The sequence below is a fragment of the Rhinolophus hipposideros genome (genome assembly GCF_964194185.1).
Source record: "Rhinolophus hipposideros genome assembly, chromosome: 20".
In the NCBI taxonomy this organism is placed as follows: Eukaryota; Metazoa; Chordata; class Mammalia; order Chiroptera; family Rhinolophidae; genus Rhinolophus; species Rhinolophus hipposideros.
Genome location: NC_138066.1, coordinates 15,387,546 through 15,408,099, shown reverse-complemented (window position 1 = coordinate 15,408,099; position 20,554 = coordinate 15,387,546). Strand labels below are relative to the sequence as shown.

The 20,554-nt window shown below is 41.3% G+C and overlaps 1 protein-coding gene across 2 annotated transcripts in view; it reads left to right on the top strand.

Annotated features, from left to right (window-relative positions):
- VPS53 (VPS53 subunit of GARP complex) overlaps positions 1 to 20,554 on the top strand; it is a 135,289-nt gene that overhangs the window by 51,641 nt on the left and 63,094 nt on the right. For both annotated transcript variants that reach the window (XM_081029788.1, XM_081029787.1), the window contains 3 exons: positions 456 to 598; positions 3,128 to 3,269; positions 18,072 to 18,173. In XM_081029788.1, coding sequence (XP_080885914.1) covers positions 456 to 598; positions 3,128 to 3,269; positions 18,072 to 18,173 — 387 coding nt within the window. The remainder of the gene's footprint in view (positions 1 to 455; positions 599 to 3,127; positions 3,270 to 18,071; positions 18,174 to 20,554) is intronic.

Sequence of the window (20,554 nt, the reverse complement as noted above, 5' to 3'; positions counted from 1 at the left end):
ATTGACCAAATGAGATCAGATGTTACATTTGAATTGAATTGAAAATTGAATGCTCTCAAGTCTACTAATTTTTACTTTATTGGTATTACTGTCTTAAAGTGTTCATTGTTGAACCGTGAATCCTAAAGGCTGACTTTACAAGTCAGGGTTCTTAACCATTTTGGGGTCACTGACCCTTCGGAGACATTAATGAGAGCTACAGGTCTTCTCCCGAGAAAAAGGCACCTTTGCAGAATACTTTGCAGACAGTTTCAGGAAATTTATAGACCTCTGAAGCTCAATCATGGGCCCCAGAGAAAGAACTTCCGGATCAAGTAAAAAAAGTAGCCTAGGTTCTTTAAAACCATGACAAATAAAGAGTTTGGTTGTGTTTTTCTTGGTTCTGTGCTTTTGTTCTTTCCTTACTGTCAGCACTACTAAGTACTGGGGTGGATTTTGTTCCCTGGTTTCCTAAGGTTGCCTGGCTGGACAAAATCGACAGACGCTATGCCTGGATCAAACGCCAGCTTGTGGACTATGAGGAGAAATACGGCCGAATGTTTCCACGTGAGTGGTACATGACCGAGAGGATTGCAGTCGAATTTTGCCACATCACAAGGTAGAGTCCACTTTCTGCTGGTTTTGGTGTTAATTGAAATCAGTCCCCTCTCAGTTCCATGTTGTCTTATGGATTGGAGTCACTTCCTGATGCTACCAGATGATTGGTAGCACCCTCATACCCCATTACCGCCCCACACTCTGCACCCATCTTTGCTCCACAACTTTCCTTTGGCCTGGCCCTTGCCTTGAATAACCTGCCTTCTTGACCTCACCAAATCAAGACTCATCAACCGAACTTACCTGCATTGATTCATCACCCCACATCTTCCCCTGTGTCTGAATCCCTTATATCAGTTTGCAGAGTATACATCCATCAACATTTTGCTTTTCTGGCTTGATAGCTCCATAGGGACAGGGGTAGTATCTACTTCAGTGACATAAGAGACCGTCAGGAAATATTTGTTGAACAAAATTTCCCACCCCTAATATAGTATTTATAGTCTTTGGATAGTAAATAATATTGGCGCCTCAGTGTTCTCAGCATTTTAAAGACCTTCACTCATTCATCCTGTCTTCAGTGTCCGTGAGTGTGGCCCAGGGCCAGATAGTCCCTTGTTACCTAAGAATTAAAGCCCAAGAAGGTTAGATCAGTGTATCTAACTATGGCAGTGCTAAAGCCAGAGTCCCATTTTTTTTATTTCTCACTTGCAGCTCTACCATAATAGTAGTGGTAACTGGGTTTTTTTAGTTGTATATTCCCTTCTAATAGTGCACAATTACATTAATTCCTGGTGAATAAAAAAAAGTTCCATATCTAAGCATAATTCAGCCACCTTAAAGTAATTCATGATAGTCATCTTTCTTAAAACCAGAGAGAGTACAGTCAAGTTGCATGCTTTAGGCATGTTGTGGCACGGGTGAGAATGTTTTAAGGGATAGTGGCTATTTGGTTTTTTTCTAATAGATTTTATTTTTTAGAGCAACTTTATTTTTTTTTTAATTGAATGTGGTTTTTTTGTTTGTTTTAAATTTTATTGGGGAACAGTGTGTTTCTCCAGGGCCCAAAAGCGCCAAGTCGTTGTCCTTCAATCTAGTTGTGGAGGGCGCAGCTCAGCTCAAGTCCAGTCGTCGTGTTTAATCTTCGTTACAGACGGCACATCCCACCATCCCATGCGGAAATCGAACCTGCAACCTTGTTATTGAGAGCTCGCTCTAACCAACTGAGCCATCTGTCCGCCACTTTTTTAGGCAATTTTAGATTAACTGTGAAAGTGAGAGGGGGATACAGAGATTTCCCATATACCCTTGCCCTGCACACGCACAGCCTCCCCAGTTATCAGCATCCCCACCAAAGTGTACATGTGTTAAATCGATGATCCTACACTGACACGTTATCATCCAGAGTCCATAGTTTACGTTCGGGTTTACTCTTGGTATTGTACCTTCTATGCGTCTTTTCTTTTAAGAAATACATTTGCTACCATATGCTACCATAGATTTAGATAACCTTTTCATATTGATTCAAGGTCAGTTCTGATTGTCACTTTTCTAAGTCCTGAACAGCAAAGAAAGAGCGAATTCCTTGAGGAATTAATAAGCAGTGTTCTTTAGCCTGTAGTCCAGTGACTTGCAAACTGACTCCTCAGGAGACTGGAAGTACTAAAGCCAACAAACCTGCTACTATGTCAGCTAAAGGCAGCATTGCTGCTAAGCTTCATTGTTTGAATCTTGGCTAAAATCCTACAGATACATAATTCTCAAATAAACTCAGAAGATCTTTGTTTGATTTTGTCATTTATTTGTGGGGGAAGATAATGGCTCAGTACTCACTGAGAGCTGTCGTGTCACTGCTCCGGAACAACTTACATTCTGAACAAGAATGCTTGAGTGGCACATGAGCAGGCAGGAACCACCTGAACACGTACGTGTTACTTTTCACATGGGGATTCCAGTCGCCCACATGTATTCCCAGGGTTCCTGCTCTCTGATGAAGGAGATGGTTATTGAGCTCTCTGAATGATGGAGGGCTTTGTAATTCAGTAATTAATACTTCTGAAATTACATAAAATATATGCATTTTTATAAAATACTGAGTGTTTCGTATGTAGTAGTAAGATTATTGAAAAATTTAAAAGCATAAAAATACTAGTAAGAGTGTAAACAAATTGGTGTTGTTAATCCTTGATTTTTTTTGACTGGTGGACAATTTCACCTTAAAAATTCTTATTTAGATTATGTATTTCTATTCCACAAGCATTAAACTAAGTCAGTAACAAACCTCGGGATCGTGTACTTCTTTTTTTTTTAAGTTTATTGGGGTGACAATTGTTAGTAAAATTACATAGATTTCAGGTGTACAATTCTGTATTACATCATCTGTAAATCCCATTGTGTGTTCACCACCCAGAGTCAGTTCTCCTTCCATCATCATATATTTGATTCCCTTTACCCTCGTCTCCCACACCCCTCCCCCCTTAACCTCTGGTAACCTTTATTTTTTTTTTTTAATAGAAGCTAAAACCATTTACTTTGTCTTATCTTGAAAGAGCCGTTTGTTTGACAGTGTTCTTATCTCTTTACTTTGAAGGACAGAACTTGGCAAGATTATGCGTACCAGAGCTAAGGAAATTGAAGTGAAATTGCTTCTTTTTGCTATTCAGAGAACAACTAACTTTGAGGGGTTTCTTGCAAAACGCTTTTCTGGCTGCACCCTGACAGATGGAACCCTGGTAAGACCTTCCTGAGGGAGGCCAGCACGTGAACTCCATGGGTAGGGTGGTTGGGCTTCGTTCACTTCAGTCTTTCACAGTATGGTGATTCCACCATTGGCTCAAGTGCTTAATCCCCCATTCCAGGGATTTTGCTCAATTCCTGTGAGCAGTGATGATGCAGAGTACTCTGCATGGATTTATTGTTTGTCTCTTAGGCAGTACTTCATATTTTTAGAATGGCCTGTCATCATTTTACCGAAATATTGGCCCCATTTTACAGACTATCAATTTTGTGAGTCAAGGAGGCCTGACTTATTCAGGCCCAAATACCTTACTACTTTATTAACTATCACATTGTATTATAATTAGATATGTGTTTACATGAGGGTTTCTTTTCTTAATGTCTTCTGTGAGCAAACCAGGTCAGCACGTGTCTATGAACTTAAAAGCCAATATAGAGATCTGCATGTCAGAGAGATACTAAAAGATTAAACACAAAGGTACGAGATCTGAGGATTATGCACCTCCATTGGAAAGGTGGAATATGGTGGTGGTGGTGAAAATCATTTCATCTCCCTGTAATCAAAGACTAGGCAAAAGTGTCTCTCTGAAAACCTCTTTTTTGGAAATCCAGGCCCCCTGCTAACACAGTACACTTTCTTCTGATTTCCTATCCACGGGGAAACCAGATTTTTATCTTTTATAGTACTTCCTGTGTATATCATTATACACGCACAGACCGTGAGTGCATGAATTATGGCTGACTCATCTCTGTTCCCTAGTCACGCAAAGAATACGTAGACCACATGCAGGCAGGTAGGAACGAAGTGAGAGAGAGAAAGAAATCAAAGCTGAGAGGGTCAGACCTGTTGAATTGCATTTGAAACTGGATTTGTGTGTTTTTTAAACTGCTAGTAACAACAGAGAAGTGATGTGATTTGGTAGGAAAATCCTTGGCCCAGCAACCAAGAGAAACTTGTGATCATATATCATGACTCTGCTATAACTCAGTGCACTGTCTGCTGTGTGAAATGACTAGACAGGTTCTCCTTCAGTAACAGAGTACCAGGGGGAATGAACAAGACATAAAACCCAGAAACCACAAAGAAAAGTCCTGAAAGATCTAACAACATAAAAAGAATAAAATTCTGTTTGGAAAAAGAGACCATAAACCTAATTAAGGGGTAAACAACAAACTAGGAAAAACCAGTGTAAGCTATGTAAGACAAATGATCAATATCCACCATACATAAGGAATTTTTAAAAAATCAGTGCGGAAAAGACCCATTAGAAAAATGAGTACAGGTTTTAGCAGGAAATTCATTGAAGAAATACAGTGGGCTAATAAACATGAAAAAACAACAAAATACCAATTTCATACGTCAGGTTGGCCAAAAATATTATAAGACTAACAGTACAGGATTTTAGTGCTAGTATACAAGTTGATGCAGACTCGTTGGAGAGTGAATTGTCGTTATGTAGCAAACATGTAAATGCCGGGGCGGCCGGTTAGCCAGGTGGTTAGAGCGTGGTGCTGCTAACACCAAGGTTGCCGGTTCGATCCCCGCATGGGCCACTGGGAGCTGCGCCCTCCTTAAAAAAAAAAACACAAAAACACACAAATGTGCATGCCTTGTGAGGCAACAATTTCATATCTAGATATGAAGTCTACAAAAAAAAAAGCCACACATGTAGAGGATCCATTAACAAATCCACCAACAAAGAGATGAATTGCAGCCTTAAAAGCAAAAAAAAAAAAAAAAAAAAAGATTTCCATAATGTCCATCGTTGAAGAATGGTTAAATCAAATGTGGTATTTTATTGTACACTGCGGAGTAGTGTACAGCAGTTTAAAAGTGGTAGAATGGGAGATAGATCCAGTTGTGCTATCATAGAAAAAAAACCCTCTCAAATATGTTAAGTGCAAAATACAAGCTGCAGGCCAGTACGTATGGTATAATTCCACTTACGTAAAAAGCAAAAAGCGTGTTTATGTATGTAAGTGTGTATGAAAAAGGTCTGGAAATAATAACAGCGGATATCTCTGGGGAAGGAAGTTGGAGTGAGAGTAGGTAGAAAAGCAAGGAATTTTTTTTTCATTCTACTCTGGTATTTTGTTTGAATTTTTCTTATACAGAATCAGTTGCGTTCTTTTTAAACATATTTTTTGCATTTACATACTTTATTTTTCAGGTTGTTGTGTTTTTTTTTTTTAAATGAGGGAGATGGGCCAAATCAGTGACTTCCAAACTCTTTCTTCTAACAAACACTAACGTGGAATCCACACAGAGAATAATAGCTAACATACTTTGAACGTCCACTGTGTGTTCCATAGTGTGCTAGGTGCGTTTGCTTATAATCCATCACTTGGCTTCCTCAGCTGGAGAAGGTTGGTGCTGTACTCATTGGCAGCTTACCCGAGGCTGTGCAGCTTGTATGTAAATACAGCAAAACTGAGCTGCAGTGATTGAAGCAGGGGAGTACGTGCAGAGATTGCTCCTGGAGTCCCGTTCACTTGTTGACCCTTCACCTTTGCTACCTTCTCTACCCCCCAACCCTTCCACTCTTAAAATCCTGGGACTTCAGTGGGATTTCCTCTTTGCCCGCCAAGGCCTGCCTCAGAGTAGGTGCCTCAGGGCACTGGGCTCACTAGTGGTGGCGACAGCACTCGGTTTTAAGGCAAGACCACAAGGCCCTACCTACTCAGTGCCACTCATGACTTTATCAAAATAAAATGCGGCTGACCCACAAAGCACTCTTTCCGTACTTAACAAATATATATATGTGCATGCTCTCCTCTGCTTGTTAATTCATGTTCAGAATTGATTTCTTTTTAGTAACAAGGGAAAAATAGGCCACAAAACAAACAAACATGCAAGTCGCAGAAGGAAATAGGTAACAGCAATGCCACTGAAAAAAGCATGCGTCTCTCCTGAGAAGTATTTGGTTAATGTCAGCGCTCGCCTGATTTCCTCATGCTGGCTCTTCTTTCTGCCCTACCCAAGCCATGCTTTGGGCCTGGTTTCAAGCAGAGACTCACATGGCTCTCAGTTCTGCCCTACAGAGATCTGCTTGGGGACGAGGAAGTTTAAGCATTGAGCACAGGCCCCACCTGGGAATGCCTCCCTGAGTGCCCACGGCTTCCCGCTGGACAGGGTTGGTAGAGCATAAAGACAGGCTCTACGAACCAGTGATCCAGCTAACTATGGGAAATAGGTCCCAGTGAAGGATGCTTGAATAGCATCAGTGCCAAACACCTGTTTTGAGCTAATCTTCCCCGCCTTTGGCTGGACCCTACTTCCTGGTGATTTTGGTTTCACATTTAGGGAGTTACAGGGTTACAGGGGAACAAATGGCCGAGGATAGCCTGTAAACTTGGGGCTGTCCCAGAACACATCAGGTCTCTCTTGTGCTAGGAAATGCCCCAAAAGTCAAAAGAGCCGGAGTAACGTGGTCAGGAAAGGCCCCTCTAGGCAAGGTGAGGCTACTGAACAGGGCAACCATGTAGAGAATGTGAAAAACTGGCAGACGCTGTACGGAAGTTTGTGAAGAACAGTGCTTTTCCGTAGAGAATAGGATTAGGGACGGCCGTGTGGCAGGTGGCTGACTGGAACCTCTTCTGTCTTAGAGCAGACGGGCTGGAGGTGCTGCGTTTCGGCAGCACTGCCTCGCTCCACATCCACTCGCTCTGCCAGGGCCCTGCTCCTGGTCGGCAGCCTTCTGCCACCCGGCAGGTGCTGTGGTCGGTGGTGGGCATGGTCAGCTAGCAGCACTTGAACCTTTTCACCCGTCCCTTCCTTTTTGGTCCTCCGTTTTTGAAATTTTCTGCCATAATTGATTTACAGATATCTCCTCCGATTGTTCAGTGGTTGCTTCCTCTCCTATCGAGTTTGCAAAGAGTTTCAGGTTACAAATCCTTGGCCAGAAAAATCCTGCTGAACCATGAGTTCTTTATCCTCCTCCCGTTGGTTAGCTGTCTTCTCCACGGGTTTCTCAAAATTATTCAACTTCTTTAAGTCAAACACTTCCCCCCGGCTGTTCTTCTTTCCAGTTATGATGACCCAGCAATTCTGCATTCCGAGTCCTGACAGTGACTGCTCCGTAGCCTTCAAGGATTTTTCCTTAAACATTAGTTTCTAGAAAGGCACCAGAACTCCTATGGTCTCTTAAACAAGGCAGGCCAGGTCTTAGGGAATGGTTCACTGCAACCTGCAGTGGGAAGATGTGAAGGCCGTGCTTCTCTCTGTAGGTGACACTCACTTTGAGCTTGGTCCTGCCATCACTTTGCCGTGGACGAAGTTGAGCCACACCTTCACCTATAGCAGGGGCCCGGTCAGATGAGTCGTGGCCACTGGCCATGCGCCCAGCAGACAACGCCGGGAAGAGGTTGGCCTGGGCTGGCCCAGGGCTCGCACCGACCTGACTCCCAGTCTACCTGTTGAGCACTCCACCCGAAGACTCCTGTTCCTTGTCTCTTTAACCTTCTCCTCATGCTGCCTTGCTCTCCAGCTGGTTTTTGTTTTGTTTTGTTTTTTAAAATCTTTTGTGGCCAACATTTTATTTCCGAGTATCAGAATAAACTACAAAATGAACCAAGGTATATCTTGGTATATCTTGGTATATCTATAACATATGCCAAATTTCATAGAAAGTTAGTGAATTCCTTGGAAAGTTACGGAGCAGATAAGTCAGCCAAGGAGCCAGGTTGAGCAGAGACCCTCCCAAGCCCATCTGTCTCCACCCTTGTCTGATTGACAGTGGAACAGTGAGGGTGTGCTTGAGGGACGACAGCTCCCCTGGGAAGATCTGCCTCAGCTTAGCTCCTCCTAGCTGATCAGCATGGTGCATCACCTCTTGCTCTGTCGTGGCAGATGGGACTTTGACATCTGCTAGAAACGTAAACTGAGAGAACCTTGCAGACAGGATTTGTTTGGATTTTATTGTATTAACCCTAACAAGTTTGTAATGTCCAGTGCTGTCACTGTTACTGAAAGAATTGAGCTGCCACTGCTTTTTGCTAATTGTCTCAACTCCTGACCCTTTAGGAGGGATTCAAAATAGTCTGTAAATTAAAATGCCTTGAAATTAAAAGCAGATGTCTGGATGTGATTTAACTATACCCATATGCATCATTAGTGACTCGGTGATTATATATTCAAGGTAAATATTATATTCAGCCTCTATGAAAGCAGAGTAGATCGGGTTATGTTTTTATGACTGGCTCAATGAATTTGGGAGATTTTTTTTAAAAATAAAATTTAATTTTTTCCCATTTCTTGCAGCTGGGTTTCTCCTTTCCTTGGCCATTGCATAAGTTGCCTTTCTAAATAGAATCGTCTTTTGGCTTATAGGGGTCATTTTAATATACAGTTTCATTTGCCCAGTTTTTAAAATTACATTATAAATATGGAAGCTGTAGGTATGATTTTTGTCCATGCAGATTGAGCATAAGAGTGTTTGTAAAAGTCTCACTCCTTACAAAAGCCCACACAGAGTGGCTCCCTACACCTCAGTCTTCCGCCAACTTAACTCCTGCATTAGGGAGAGTGTTCAGAGGAGGCAGAGTCTGGGCAATTCTGCTGCAGTACAAGGTCTTCTGTCCTAAAGAAGGACATAGCTTTCCCTTACCCAGTGAGCCCCCTTTCGTGTTTCAAGATATTTTATAAATGCTTTATTTGGTGGTAAAGGAATATATTCCTTCATTTGAATAATATCCTATTAGGAAATAAACTTCTGTTTGTATCTGAAAAGAAAGTAACACATTCTCAAAATAGAAAATAATGGAAATTACAGGCAAGAATGGAAAAGCAGAAGAAAAAGTCCTTCGTTTTCCCATCAATCAGATGAGGGTTTTGGTATGTTCATTCTGTACATTTTAAGCAATTGAAATTGCACCTTTTAAATACATTTTTCTCTGCTTATTTGTTTAAATTGAAATGTAATTTATATAACAAAATTTCACATAAAACTTCCCATTAAAAGTGTACAATTCCTTTTTTGTTTATTTTTTAGTTTTAGTATATTCACAAGGTTGTGCCACCATTTCAACTATTCAATTCCAGGATATTTTCACTGCCCCCAAAAGAACACTTCATCCCACCCCCAAAACACAGTTGCTTCCAATTTCCTCCTTCCCCCCAACCCCAGGCAACTACTAATCTACTTTCTATCTTTATGTCTTAGCCTATTCTGGACTTTTTTATATAAATGGAGTCATATAATTGTGGCCTCTGTACCTGGCTTTCTTCACTTCACATAGTGTTTTCAAAGTTCATCTATTGTATAGCATGTATTAGTACTTCAGTCTTTTTTATGGCTGAATAATATTCCATTATATGGCGATGCATTTTGTTTATCTAGTTGTCATTTAACAGACATTTGAGTTGTTTCCTGGTGTACTCGTTTTTTGTATGAACGTATGTTTTCAGTTCTCTTGCAATTACATCTGGGAGAGGAATTGCTGGGTTATATTGTAACTCTATGTTTAACTTCTTGAGGAACTGCAAAATTGCTTTCCACAGCAGTTCACCATTTTACGTTCCCACTGTCAATGTAGGAGAGTTCTGATTTTTCTACATTCTTTGCTATTTTCTGTTTTTTGTTTGTTTTTTTTTCATTAGAGCCATCCTCATGGGTGTAAAGTATTATCTCATTGTGGTTTTGATTTGCATTTTCCTAATGATTAATGACATTGAACATTTTTTTCGTATGCTTATTGGCCATTTGTGTATCTTCTTTAGATAAATGTCTGTCAAGTTCTTTGCCATTTTTTTTATTTTAAGATTTTATTGGGGAACGGGAACAGGACTTTTTTTTGGGGGGGGAGGGGAAGAGTGTGTACTTCCAGGCCTTTTCTCCAAGTCAAGTTGTTGTCCTTTCAATCTTAGTTGTGGAGGGCGCAGCTCAGCTCCAGGTCCAGTTGCCATTGCTCGTTGCAGGGGGCACAGCCCACCATCCCTTGCGGGAGTCGAACCAGCAACCTTGTGGTTGAGCGATGCGCTCCAACCAACTGAGCCATCCAGGAGCTCATTGGCAGCTCGGCTCAAGGTGCCGTGTTCAATCTTAGTTGCAGGGGGCAGAGCCCACCATCCCTTGCGGGAGTCGAGGAATTGAACTGGCAACCTTGTGGTTGAGAGCCCACTGGCCCATGTGGGAATCGAACCAGCAGCCTTCGGAGTTAGGAGCATGGAGCTCTAACCGCCTGAGCCACAGGGCTGGCCCCTCTTTTGCCCATTTTTAAATTGGGTTTTTTGTCTTTTTATTATTGAGTTGTAGGACTTTTTTATATATTTTCAATATATTCTATATATTCTTTATATTTTTACCATATATCAGATATATGATTTGCAAATATTTTCTCCCATTCTGTGGTTTGTCTTTTTTTTAACTTTCTTAATAGTGTCCTTTGATGTACAAAGGTTTTCAAGTTTTATGAAGTCCAACTTATCTATTTTTCTCTTATTATTTGAGTTTTGGTGTCATATTCAAGGTCACAAACATTTTTTTTAAATATAGTTAACATGCAGTATTTTATTAGTTTTAGGTACACAAAACAGTTACTCGACTAGGGTTCCCTTTTCCCATCATCCTCTCCAACACTTAACTCTTTTTTGTCTTTTTGATGATGGCCATTCTGACAGGTGTGAGGTGATACCTCATTGTGGTTTTGATTTGTGTTAGCCTGATGATCAGTGACATATGTCCTCTTTGGGAAAATGTCTGTTCAGGTCCTCTGCTCATTTTTTAATTGTTTGTTATTTTGATGTTGAGTTATATGAGTTCTTTATATGTGTTGGATATTAACCCCTTATTGGATGTGTCATTTGCAAATGTCTTCTCCCATTCAGTGGATTGCCTTTTTGTTTTGTTGATGGTTTCCTTCACTGTGCAAAAACTTTATTTGAACGTAATGACATTTGTTTATTTTTGCTTTTGTTGCCCTTGTCTGGGGAGACATATCTAAAAAGATACTGCTAAAACTGATGTCAGAGAGTTTACTACCCATGTTTTCTTCTAGGAATCCAAGGTCACAAACATTTCCTTATGCTTCGTTCTAAGCGTTTTATAGTTTTAGCTCTTACATTTGGCTCTTTGATCCATTTTGACTTAATTTTCATATATGATGTGTAAATAGTATTATTTTATATCCTACTTTTTCTTCATATGTCTTAAGTGCTTTCTTAATTACTATATAATATTTCATTATACAGGTGTTCCATAATTTCCCTAACTATCCTTTTCTTGTTGGACCCTTAGGTGCTTGTCATTTTTTTCACTTTTATAAATAAAGCCACAATGAGCATTTTTGTGAACAAGTCTTTGTTTACATGTGAGATTATTTTCTTACGATACAACTGGAATTATAGGGTCAAAAGGTAGGAGCATTTTCAAGTTTAAGGTAGTCTGTGTTTTAAACTGCTTTCTGTGTTCTTGTCTCTTATGAATATTCCTGCTTAGTCTCTCCCATCACTGAGCCTTGATGTTAGTGATAGTTTATTATGATTCGGAAGAAATAGTCACTCTTTGTTTTAGTGCATTTTATGGTGCTAATGCACTGATGCCTAATGTAAAGGGCCAACTCTGCCAGATAAAGATAAAGCGATCTGAAAATGTTGTTTTCATTATGAGAGTAACGCACGCTTCCACTCCTAGGTATGTACCCAAGAGAATTGAAAATTCTCCTATGTTCATACAAACCCTTGCACACAAATGTTCATAGCACCGCTATTCACAGCAGTACATCCACAGGTAGATTATTATTCAGCCATTAAGAGGACTGAAGCACTGACACGTATCACAACATGGATGAACCTTGAGAACACTATACTAATTGAAAGAAGCCAGACAGAAAAGGCCACATACATGACTCCATTTATATGAAATGTCCAGAATAGGCACATCCACAAATGACAGAAAGTAGATAAGTAGTTGCCTAGGGCTGGGGGAGAGGAGGATTGGGAAGGGACAGCTAATGGACATAGGGTTTCTTTTGGGGTGAAAAATGTTCTGGGCTTAGATAGTGGTGATGGTGGCACACCCTTGTGAATATACTAAAAACCACTGAATTGTAAATCATCTTAAAATGGTGAATTTTACATTAATTGTATCACAATTTTAAAATATTAAGGGTTTTAGAAAATACTGTCCGAGTTTAGTTATAAATCATCTTCACTCTACAGATAAATAATTTCTCTACCAGAGAGAGAGAGAGAGAGAGGAGAGAGAGAGAGAGAATACATGCCAGTTAAAGCTCAGAGAGAATAAAATATTTTAAAAGAGCAATGTCTTCCTTCTCAACTACTCTAAATCCCTCTCCCCAGAGATGTCCACTGCTTGATAGTTTGGGGTATGTTTTTGAGACTCTCTTACACACACATGTTTTTTTTTGTTTTGTTTATAGAAAATGTTGCCGATATGTCTGAAGAGAATATTATTTAGTACTTCTCATCTGATCAGCATTTATTCACAAATGTTCCCAGCTCCCTCTTTATACGGGGGCTTGGGGAAAGATGAAACATGGAGTAAGGCAGATGCTTATGGTCTAGCAGGAGAATTGTCACCACAGTTGTCACAATATCAGAGATGAGCGTGGTGGTACCAAGAGGGGGTACCAGCAATAGTAAATCAGTTGTGCTTTGTGCTGTGCCCATAGCCCTTTCAGCTGAGGTCTCCAGGCCGTCTCTTTAAGGACAAATCAGGAATTGGGCTGAAGTAAAGTCTTTATGGAATAAGAAATGCAGAAATTGTAGAACGTTCATTTCATAACTGAAAGCTTTCTCCTCTAGGGAAAGGAAACACACGAGTCTTGAATGTCAGAATTCCTTCTTTGATCATTTGAAGTGTCTAGCTAGGGCCTCAGAAGTGGATTTGTGCAGGCGGACCCAGATATGGATATACTATTGACTAACGCCAGGCTCTCTCTTCCTAACAGGAAATTAGACCGCTTGGCTGTCCTGTGGCCCTTACTGTTTTGGAGGCGTTGGGAATCCCATGTGGTTTAATTAGTAGGAATTAACTTATTATATGAAGAATTTTTCTATCCTATATAGACTTGAAATCAACTGTCCCAGCAAAAAAAAAAAAAAAAAAAAGCTTTTAAAATTCGAAAGTCGTTCATTTCTTGGCAAATTTTTGGTTTCATTGAGCAGCCCCGGAGCTCATGGAATATGTCATTTGAGTTATTTAAAATCTAAAGCCAAACTTGTAATTCTCTATGGTTTACGACAACTGCAAAGCGAGAATGAGAAGTGTGGTCTGGTTGGCTCCGACAACCGGGCTTGCTCGTGCACAGAAGGCTGGGTTGTGCCGCTGATTGCTCTCTGCAAAGCCATGTCCTTTCATCACAGCAAATTAATCTGAGCAGTAATGTAGTGCTCTAAATAGCGGAGTCTATATCCGTCCTCGGGGCTTCGTAATGTCCCATTTACCAATAGCCTAGTGGTTCCTGCGGTACTTTAGGGGCTTCGCTGGAGACCAGGGAGGAAGGGATAAGCTCAGTGTGCCTTTGCCTTGTAATCTGATGGGCTCATTGCTTTCATTTCCTGGAGCTCTCCCAAAGAGACTAAGTAGTACACAGGGACAGGATCTTACTTGTGATCAAAAGGAATTCTATTTACGAGACTGCTTAGTCCTGTGCTCCCACTTCTTCCTCTTCTGAGAGCTGCTGTATCCAGAGGCACAGCCGCCGTTCTTCTTCTTTTAGTTGCCTGCCCGTTAAATACTAATGAACACTCCCACTCACCAAGTTTTCCCCATGTGCCAGGCGTTGTTAAGCTGCTTTATATACCTGTCTCACGCTTTACGTACATTATCTCATTGAACCCTCATGACAGCTCTGTGTGGCAGGTATTATTATCCTTTCACATTGCATGTAGAAGAACTGAGGCTTGGAGAAGGAAAGCAGTGTACCCTGAGTGATAGGGCGTCGCCCCGAAGCCAGGGTTTATTACTCAGGTAATGGGGACATCTGCCAGGCAGTTGCTCAGGCCAAAGAGGAAATGATCCTTGATTCCTTTCCTTCCTTAACCCTCACATCCACTCCCTAAACAAATCCTCTTGACCTTATCTCCTAAATATGTCCCAAATCGGGCCACTTTTTTCTATCTCCACAGCACTAGCTTTGTCTGTTCCCCTGTCAGCCCTTGCTGGGAACACTGCAGCAGTCTCATACTTACACTGGTCTTGCTGCCATTACAGTCCATTCTCCCCACGGCAGGGAATGAGATTTTAAAAATCTAAACTAGATCATATCACTTCCCTATTTAAAACTCCCACTGACGGCCCAGTTGCAATGAGGAGAAAGCCTAACCTTTACCATGGCCCATGACTGGGCTCCTGCTGTCTCTGTCCTTATTGCCCCTCACACGTACCAACCTCACTGCAGCCTTTGCACGGGGTCCCCTTGCGGAGAGTGCTCTTCCCCAGATCTTTGCCTGAGTGGCCCTTCTCCTCTGTTCAATTGTCACCTCCTCAAAGAGGCCTTCTCTGATCTTTATGTATACGAGGCCAGACAATTAGGTTCACGAACTCATCCTAGAAAAAGTGCTACATGCCTCATTGCTGAATATCACCAAGGTCACCTTCCAAGTACTCCCCTTGGGAAGCTATACACTGATGCCAGTGCCTAGTCCACCCTTCAGAGCAATTTTGGAACTCTTTCTGGAATGGCCATCAGAGCTGTCATTGTATTGCCCTGATGTCCTGAATGTCATCAAAATGTTTTCCTTTCAATATTTCCTTTATCTTTGGGTAAAGAAAGAAGCCAATGGGGGCCAGATCAGGTGAGTAGGGAGGGTGTTCCATGCAGTTATTTGTTTACTGGCTAAAAACTCCCCCACAGACAGTGCCGTGTGAGCTGGTGCATTGTCGTGATGCAAGAGCCATGACTTGTTGGTGAAAAGTTCAGGGCGTCTAACTTTCACACAGCCTTTTCAGCACTTCCAAATAGTAAACTTGGTTAGCTGTTTGTCCAGTTGATACAAATTCATAATGAATAATCCCTCTGATATAAAAAGAAGTTGGCAACATCGTTGCAACAAGTTCGGGAACTTAATTGTCAGACCTCGTATAGCCGATATAAAGAAGCATGCCCCCAAACTACCCCAATTCCTACGTTTTATTCTCATCGCACCTTTTTTATCTGTCTTATTCCGGGTTGTGTCCCTGTTGCCTAGAAGAGTGCCCAGAACAGAGGAGATGCTCCTCTCCGGCTCAAACGTCATTTCCTTGGGGAAGTTTTCTGGGACTCTCTGTTGCATCCTTTCACAACAACCCAATTTGTCCTGCCTGGCCCTCGTCACACGTTTGCGTGATTATTTGAGTAACGTCTGTCCCATCCGACCATGATCTTTGTGCGGGCTGAGCGTGGTCTGTCTTGCCCACTGTTTTACTCCTTGTGCCCAGCACGTCATTTGCTAGTGGATGGATGGAGGGATGATGAATCACTTTTCTTGCATCAGCTTGGTCCACTCTTGGAACATGTTGGCCTCAAATGAATGAGTAAGGGGTTCTTTAGTGCCCATGACTCCCTCAGGCGTCACATCAAGATGTTAATAGAGACAGACAGTGGGAATAGGAAAGAAACCTTGGCAATCTTCTGACCTGTAACACTGAGCAAGTGGCCCGCGCTCTACAGCCCCAAATGCCTTTTCAATGCTGCCTTTTATGTTTTACGTCTTACTGCTTACATCCATCCATCGGACATTCCATCAGTGAGTGTGGAGCCCAGAAACACCCTCAATCCACCTCACCGATGTCCACTTCTTGTCATAATTCCCGCAACACCTTATTTTTAAAATGAGGCCCACTCGTCTGTAATTGTGAGGCATTATTATCAACCCCGGTAGACCTAGCCATAGGCGAGGAATGATTAGTTCAAAAACTCAAGTCCCATTTCTGTCACTGAGTGATTTTGAACCGAGCTTTTAGTTTTAACTTCAGGGACTGACTTGCTCTCCCCATCTCCCAGGGACCAAAAGACTTGGCATCCTAGAGATTTAGCTCAATGATATGATCCCCAAACCCACTGTTGAGCCAGTAAGTTCAGGAATCCAACACTATTAACTCATTTTTGTTGTTGTTGTTGAAGCTTAGGCTTTGCAGATTCCCCTTCTCACCATTCCCCTCTCCCTTACAGAGACAACTAAAGCTTACAAATACTGTTTTCAAAGAAACATTTCTTTCTAAAAATAGCCTAATTCTAAAAATAAACTTAAATAGCTCTAAGTTTATAGGGATTTCTTTTTTTTTCCACATCAGGCAAAGAAGCCAAAAGTTGGAGCGTGTAAATTTTAAATGTTTGCTTGGTTGTTAGACCATATTGTTTCTCAGCAGGATACCACAAAAATCATTATCTTACTAATGATTACCTTGAGCTAATGCATTAATCACAGGCTTTCTTCATACACTGAAGCTCTGTCTCGCTATATAATAGCATCCGAGTGTTTTGGCCAGAATTCAGTAGTTTACGTGAGTGTAAGCAGAATTGTTTGAAAGCCTAAACCAGACACAGGTGTGGGTTTTGGGGGTTTTTTGTGTTTAAATTTTATTATTTTTCTGCGTGGTTTTTTTGTGTGTTTTTTTTTGTAATGTCTTCAGCGGATATCCTGGCACTTGACAAAGTCATTCACGCTGTAGTCCATCTGCTGTCCCTCTTGGCTTAGGGGTTAGTTCAAGTTGCTCCACTGATATATGCTAAAATGTCACAAGCACATTTTAGAAATTCCCTCCCCACCTGGCTTCTTGTCTCCAGAGAGTCGTTCTTTGCCCCTTCCCCTCATCCCCAGCACTGGCCAATTCCTTTTATCCTGCTTGTCCGCTTAGTTTCCTTTCTGCTGGAACTCGCAGCTCCCCGACATAAACAACATCTCGAGATCAAATTTGTAAAAAAAAAAAAAAAAATACCAAAGAGCTGCCTTGATTCTGTTGTTGCACTGGAATTGTCATCATCAGGGCCTTCGACGCATCATGCGCTTCACCTAGGATTTCACACTATCACATTTGATCTTGCAAGTAGTCCTGTGACTGTCTCCTCGTGCAGCAGCTGAGGCTGCCGCGGCTCAGAGAGACTAGATGATTTGGCCAACGCAGCAGAGTTGGAGCTAAAACCCACCTCTCCCGCCTCCAGCTTTCCCACTGGCCTGTGGGCCCACTCAGTGATATATTGTGAAAGAGTGGTCATTCGGGAGCTGGGAAGTAATTTTTCTCAAGGAGATTTTGTTGTGGTTGTTGTAATAGGACTTATTTGGGAAGGGATTTCTGTCTGTAATCTAGAATACATAAGCTTAGCTTTATAGTTTGTTCTTGAATTCAAACCCGTCTGGCACTTTGATTCATTCATTCATATATATGGAGCAGCCATTACATGCCGGGCAACAGAGATAGGATGCAGAACGAGGCAGACACAATCCTTGCCGTCACAGAATCTAGCTGGGAGAAGACACATAAATGGGCCATTGCGATGGTTTAATAAATATTTGGGTAGGAAATGTACTGGGTGGGATGGGAGCCTGTGGCAGGGACATCTGACCCAAACTGGACAGACAGGGAAGGCTTCACAGAAGAAGGGACTTCTATTTTGAAGATAGAAGGATGAGTGAGTTTCAGCCAGATTGGGATTGGGGTCAAGTGGGGTGGGCAATAAGGTTTTAAGAAGATGGAAAAGCAATGTGAAGGCCCAGAGGTGAGAACGCGGCCCATGTTGTCTCAGTTCTTGCTCAGTAGCTCAGATTTCATGACATAGCTGTTGGAGAGACTTGGAAAAAGCATGTCAATAGGGAAAGCACAGAAACTACTTATCTCTTTTTCATGTCTTTTTAACAGAAAAAACTCGAGTCTCCACTCGCATCCACCAATCCCTTCCTGGAAGATGAACCAGCATCAGAGATGGAGGACCTGGCAATGGAGAAAGGAGATTTAGATCAAGTAAGTCTGGTTTGCATTTCCATGTGCAGCCTACATAATGTTTGTTTCTGAAAATGGGTCTGTTTGCGCTAAATATGATCCTTTGGCTGTTGGCCACATTCAGAGATTACAGCCTTGGTGGTCTTGATAGAAAGCCTTTATCTGAAAGTGCATTTAGAAAACTGAGCAAAAGAGCAACCTTTCCTGCCCTGTCCCTCTGCTCCCGAAAAACCTCACCACTGCAATTAGCAACACACTCAAGCTTAATCAGCCCTGTGATGGGGCAGCAGAATTCTGCCCTGCTTCGTTCATCATCTCCTGCACTTGTCAGCTTAGCTTTCAGTTGTGCTCTCATCTGGTCCGGCGATGATGTGAGAGGCGGAAAGATCCCCAGTGAAGTTAGCAGCACCATCAGCTAGGAGAGGCCCCTACTCAGCGTAAGCTGATCTCTTTAGGTCTGGAAGCCATTGAGGAGGCCTGGAAACATCAAGGTGACCAATAGCATATTTGGAGAGTTAGTTTTCAAAGCACGCTAGCACTTTCATTTCCTTTGCATTTTTCTGTCCAACTCTTAAATTTCCTCTCCCTTCATTCTACAGAACGGTGTTTTTGTTTCACTGCCATTTTATGACAAGAGCAATAAATCAGAACTTTTCCTGTCTGGATTAGTTATTCTTCTTTTTAATTTTCTACACTTGGCTGCTAACTAATTATTTTATAGTATTGTTTTGCTTCAGACACCACCAAAAGGGAGGCTGGCTGGGAAGACCAGCTCTGGGAAACCTGTAGCCACACTCTTTGCAGCTAACCCTACATTCCTAGCACAGTGAGGGTGGCTGTACAATCCTAACAGGAGCCAAGAAAGCACAATTTCCAGGAGCAGTTCTGAAGTGATGCAATAACACGTGTCTGGTCCATTGATTAAATAATTGTAATAACATGAACACCTCACGTTTTTATGGTGCTTTATAGTTTAAAAGTCTTTCACATGCTCTATTTCATTTTGTCTTCACAGTGTCTGCCTCTCATTTTATAGGATTTTATATGAGCTGCAATGCCTGCAACTCAGAGAGGTTAAGTGATTTGCCCAGGGTTACAGAGTTTGGAAGTAGAGGAGCTAGGACTGGAAGCCAGGTCTAGAAATCAAAAACTAGAATTCTTTTTCTGGCACTCTTTACTACATAGAAATGTAGTATCTATTCATTTCTGGGACATAGAAATGAATCCCATGAATAAAAGTGAATGAATAAAACTGAAGGGATACCTTGAGGCTATATACCAGAGGTCTGTGGGATTAGAGGTAATGGATTTAAAGCCATCCTATCAGCCAGCATGGGAGCAAACAAAAGATAGCAAAGCTATCATTTAGAAGGACAGATAAAGAGTTTCCCAGACAAGATAAAGCTAATGGTCTTCATCACCACCAAACCAGTATTACAAGGAATGTTAGAGGAACTTCTTTAAGATAAAAAAAGATCAAAAATGTGATAACAAAATGGCTATAACTACATATCTATCAACAATTACTTTCAATATAAGTGGATTAAATGCTCCAATCAAAAGACATAAGAGGGCTGAATGGATAAGAAAACAAGATCCCTCAGACATATGTTGCCCACAAGAGACTCACTTCAGATCGAAAAACACACAGAGACTGAAAGTAAAAGGTTGGAAAAGATATTTCATGGAAATGAAAAAAAATGCAGGGGTAACAATACTTACGAGTATACCAGACAAAACAGACTTTAAAACAAAGGCTATAACAAGAGACAAAGAAGGACCCACTAACTCTACTTCTGGGTATTTATCTGAAGAAATCCAAAACACTGATTTGAAAAAACATATTCATCCTTGTGTTCGTTGCAGCATTATATACAACAGCCAAGATATGGAGGCAGCCTAAGTGCCCATCAATGGATGAATGGATAAAAAAGTGGGACATATATACAGTGGAATATTACCAAGCCATAAAAAGGAATGAAATCTTTCCAACTCCAATAACATGGATGGACTAGAGGGTGTTATGCTAAGTGAAATAAGTCAGACAGAGAAAGACAAATGCCATATGATTTCACTTACATGTGGAATCTAAAGAACAAAATAAATGAACAAGCAAAACAAAAACAAACTCAGGTACAGAGAACATTTTGATGGTTGCCAGATGGGGGAGGGAGGATTAGAAGGATGGGTGAAAAAGAGAAAGCGATTAAGAAGTACAAATTGGTAGTCACAAAATAGTCATGGGGATGTAAAGTACAGCAGAAGGAATATAGTCAATAATATTGTAATAACTATGTATGGGGTCCGATGGGTACTTGATTTATCAGGTTAATCGCTTCGTAAGTTATATAAATGTCTAATCACTATGTGGTACACCTGAAACTCATATAATATTGTATGTC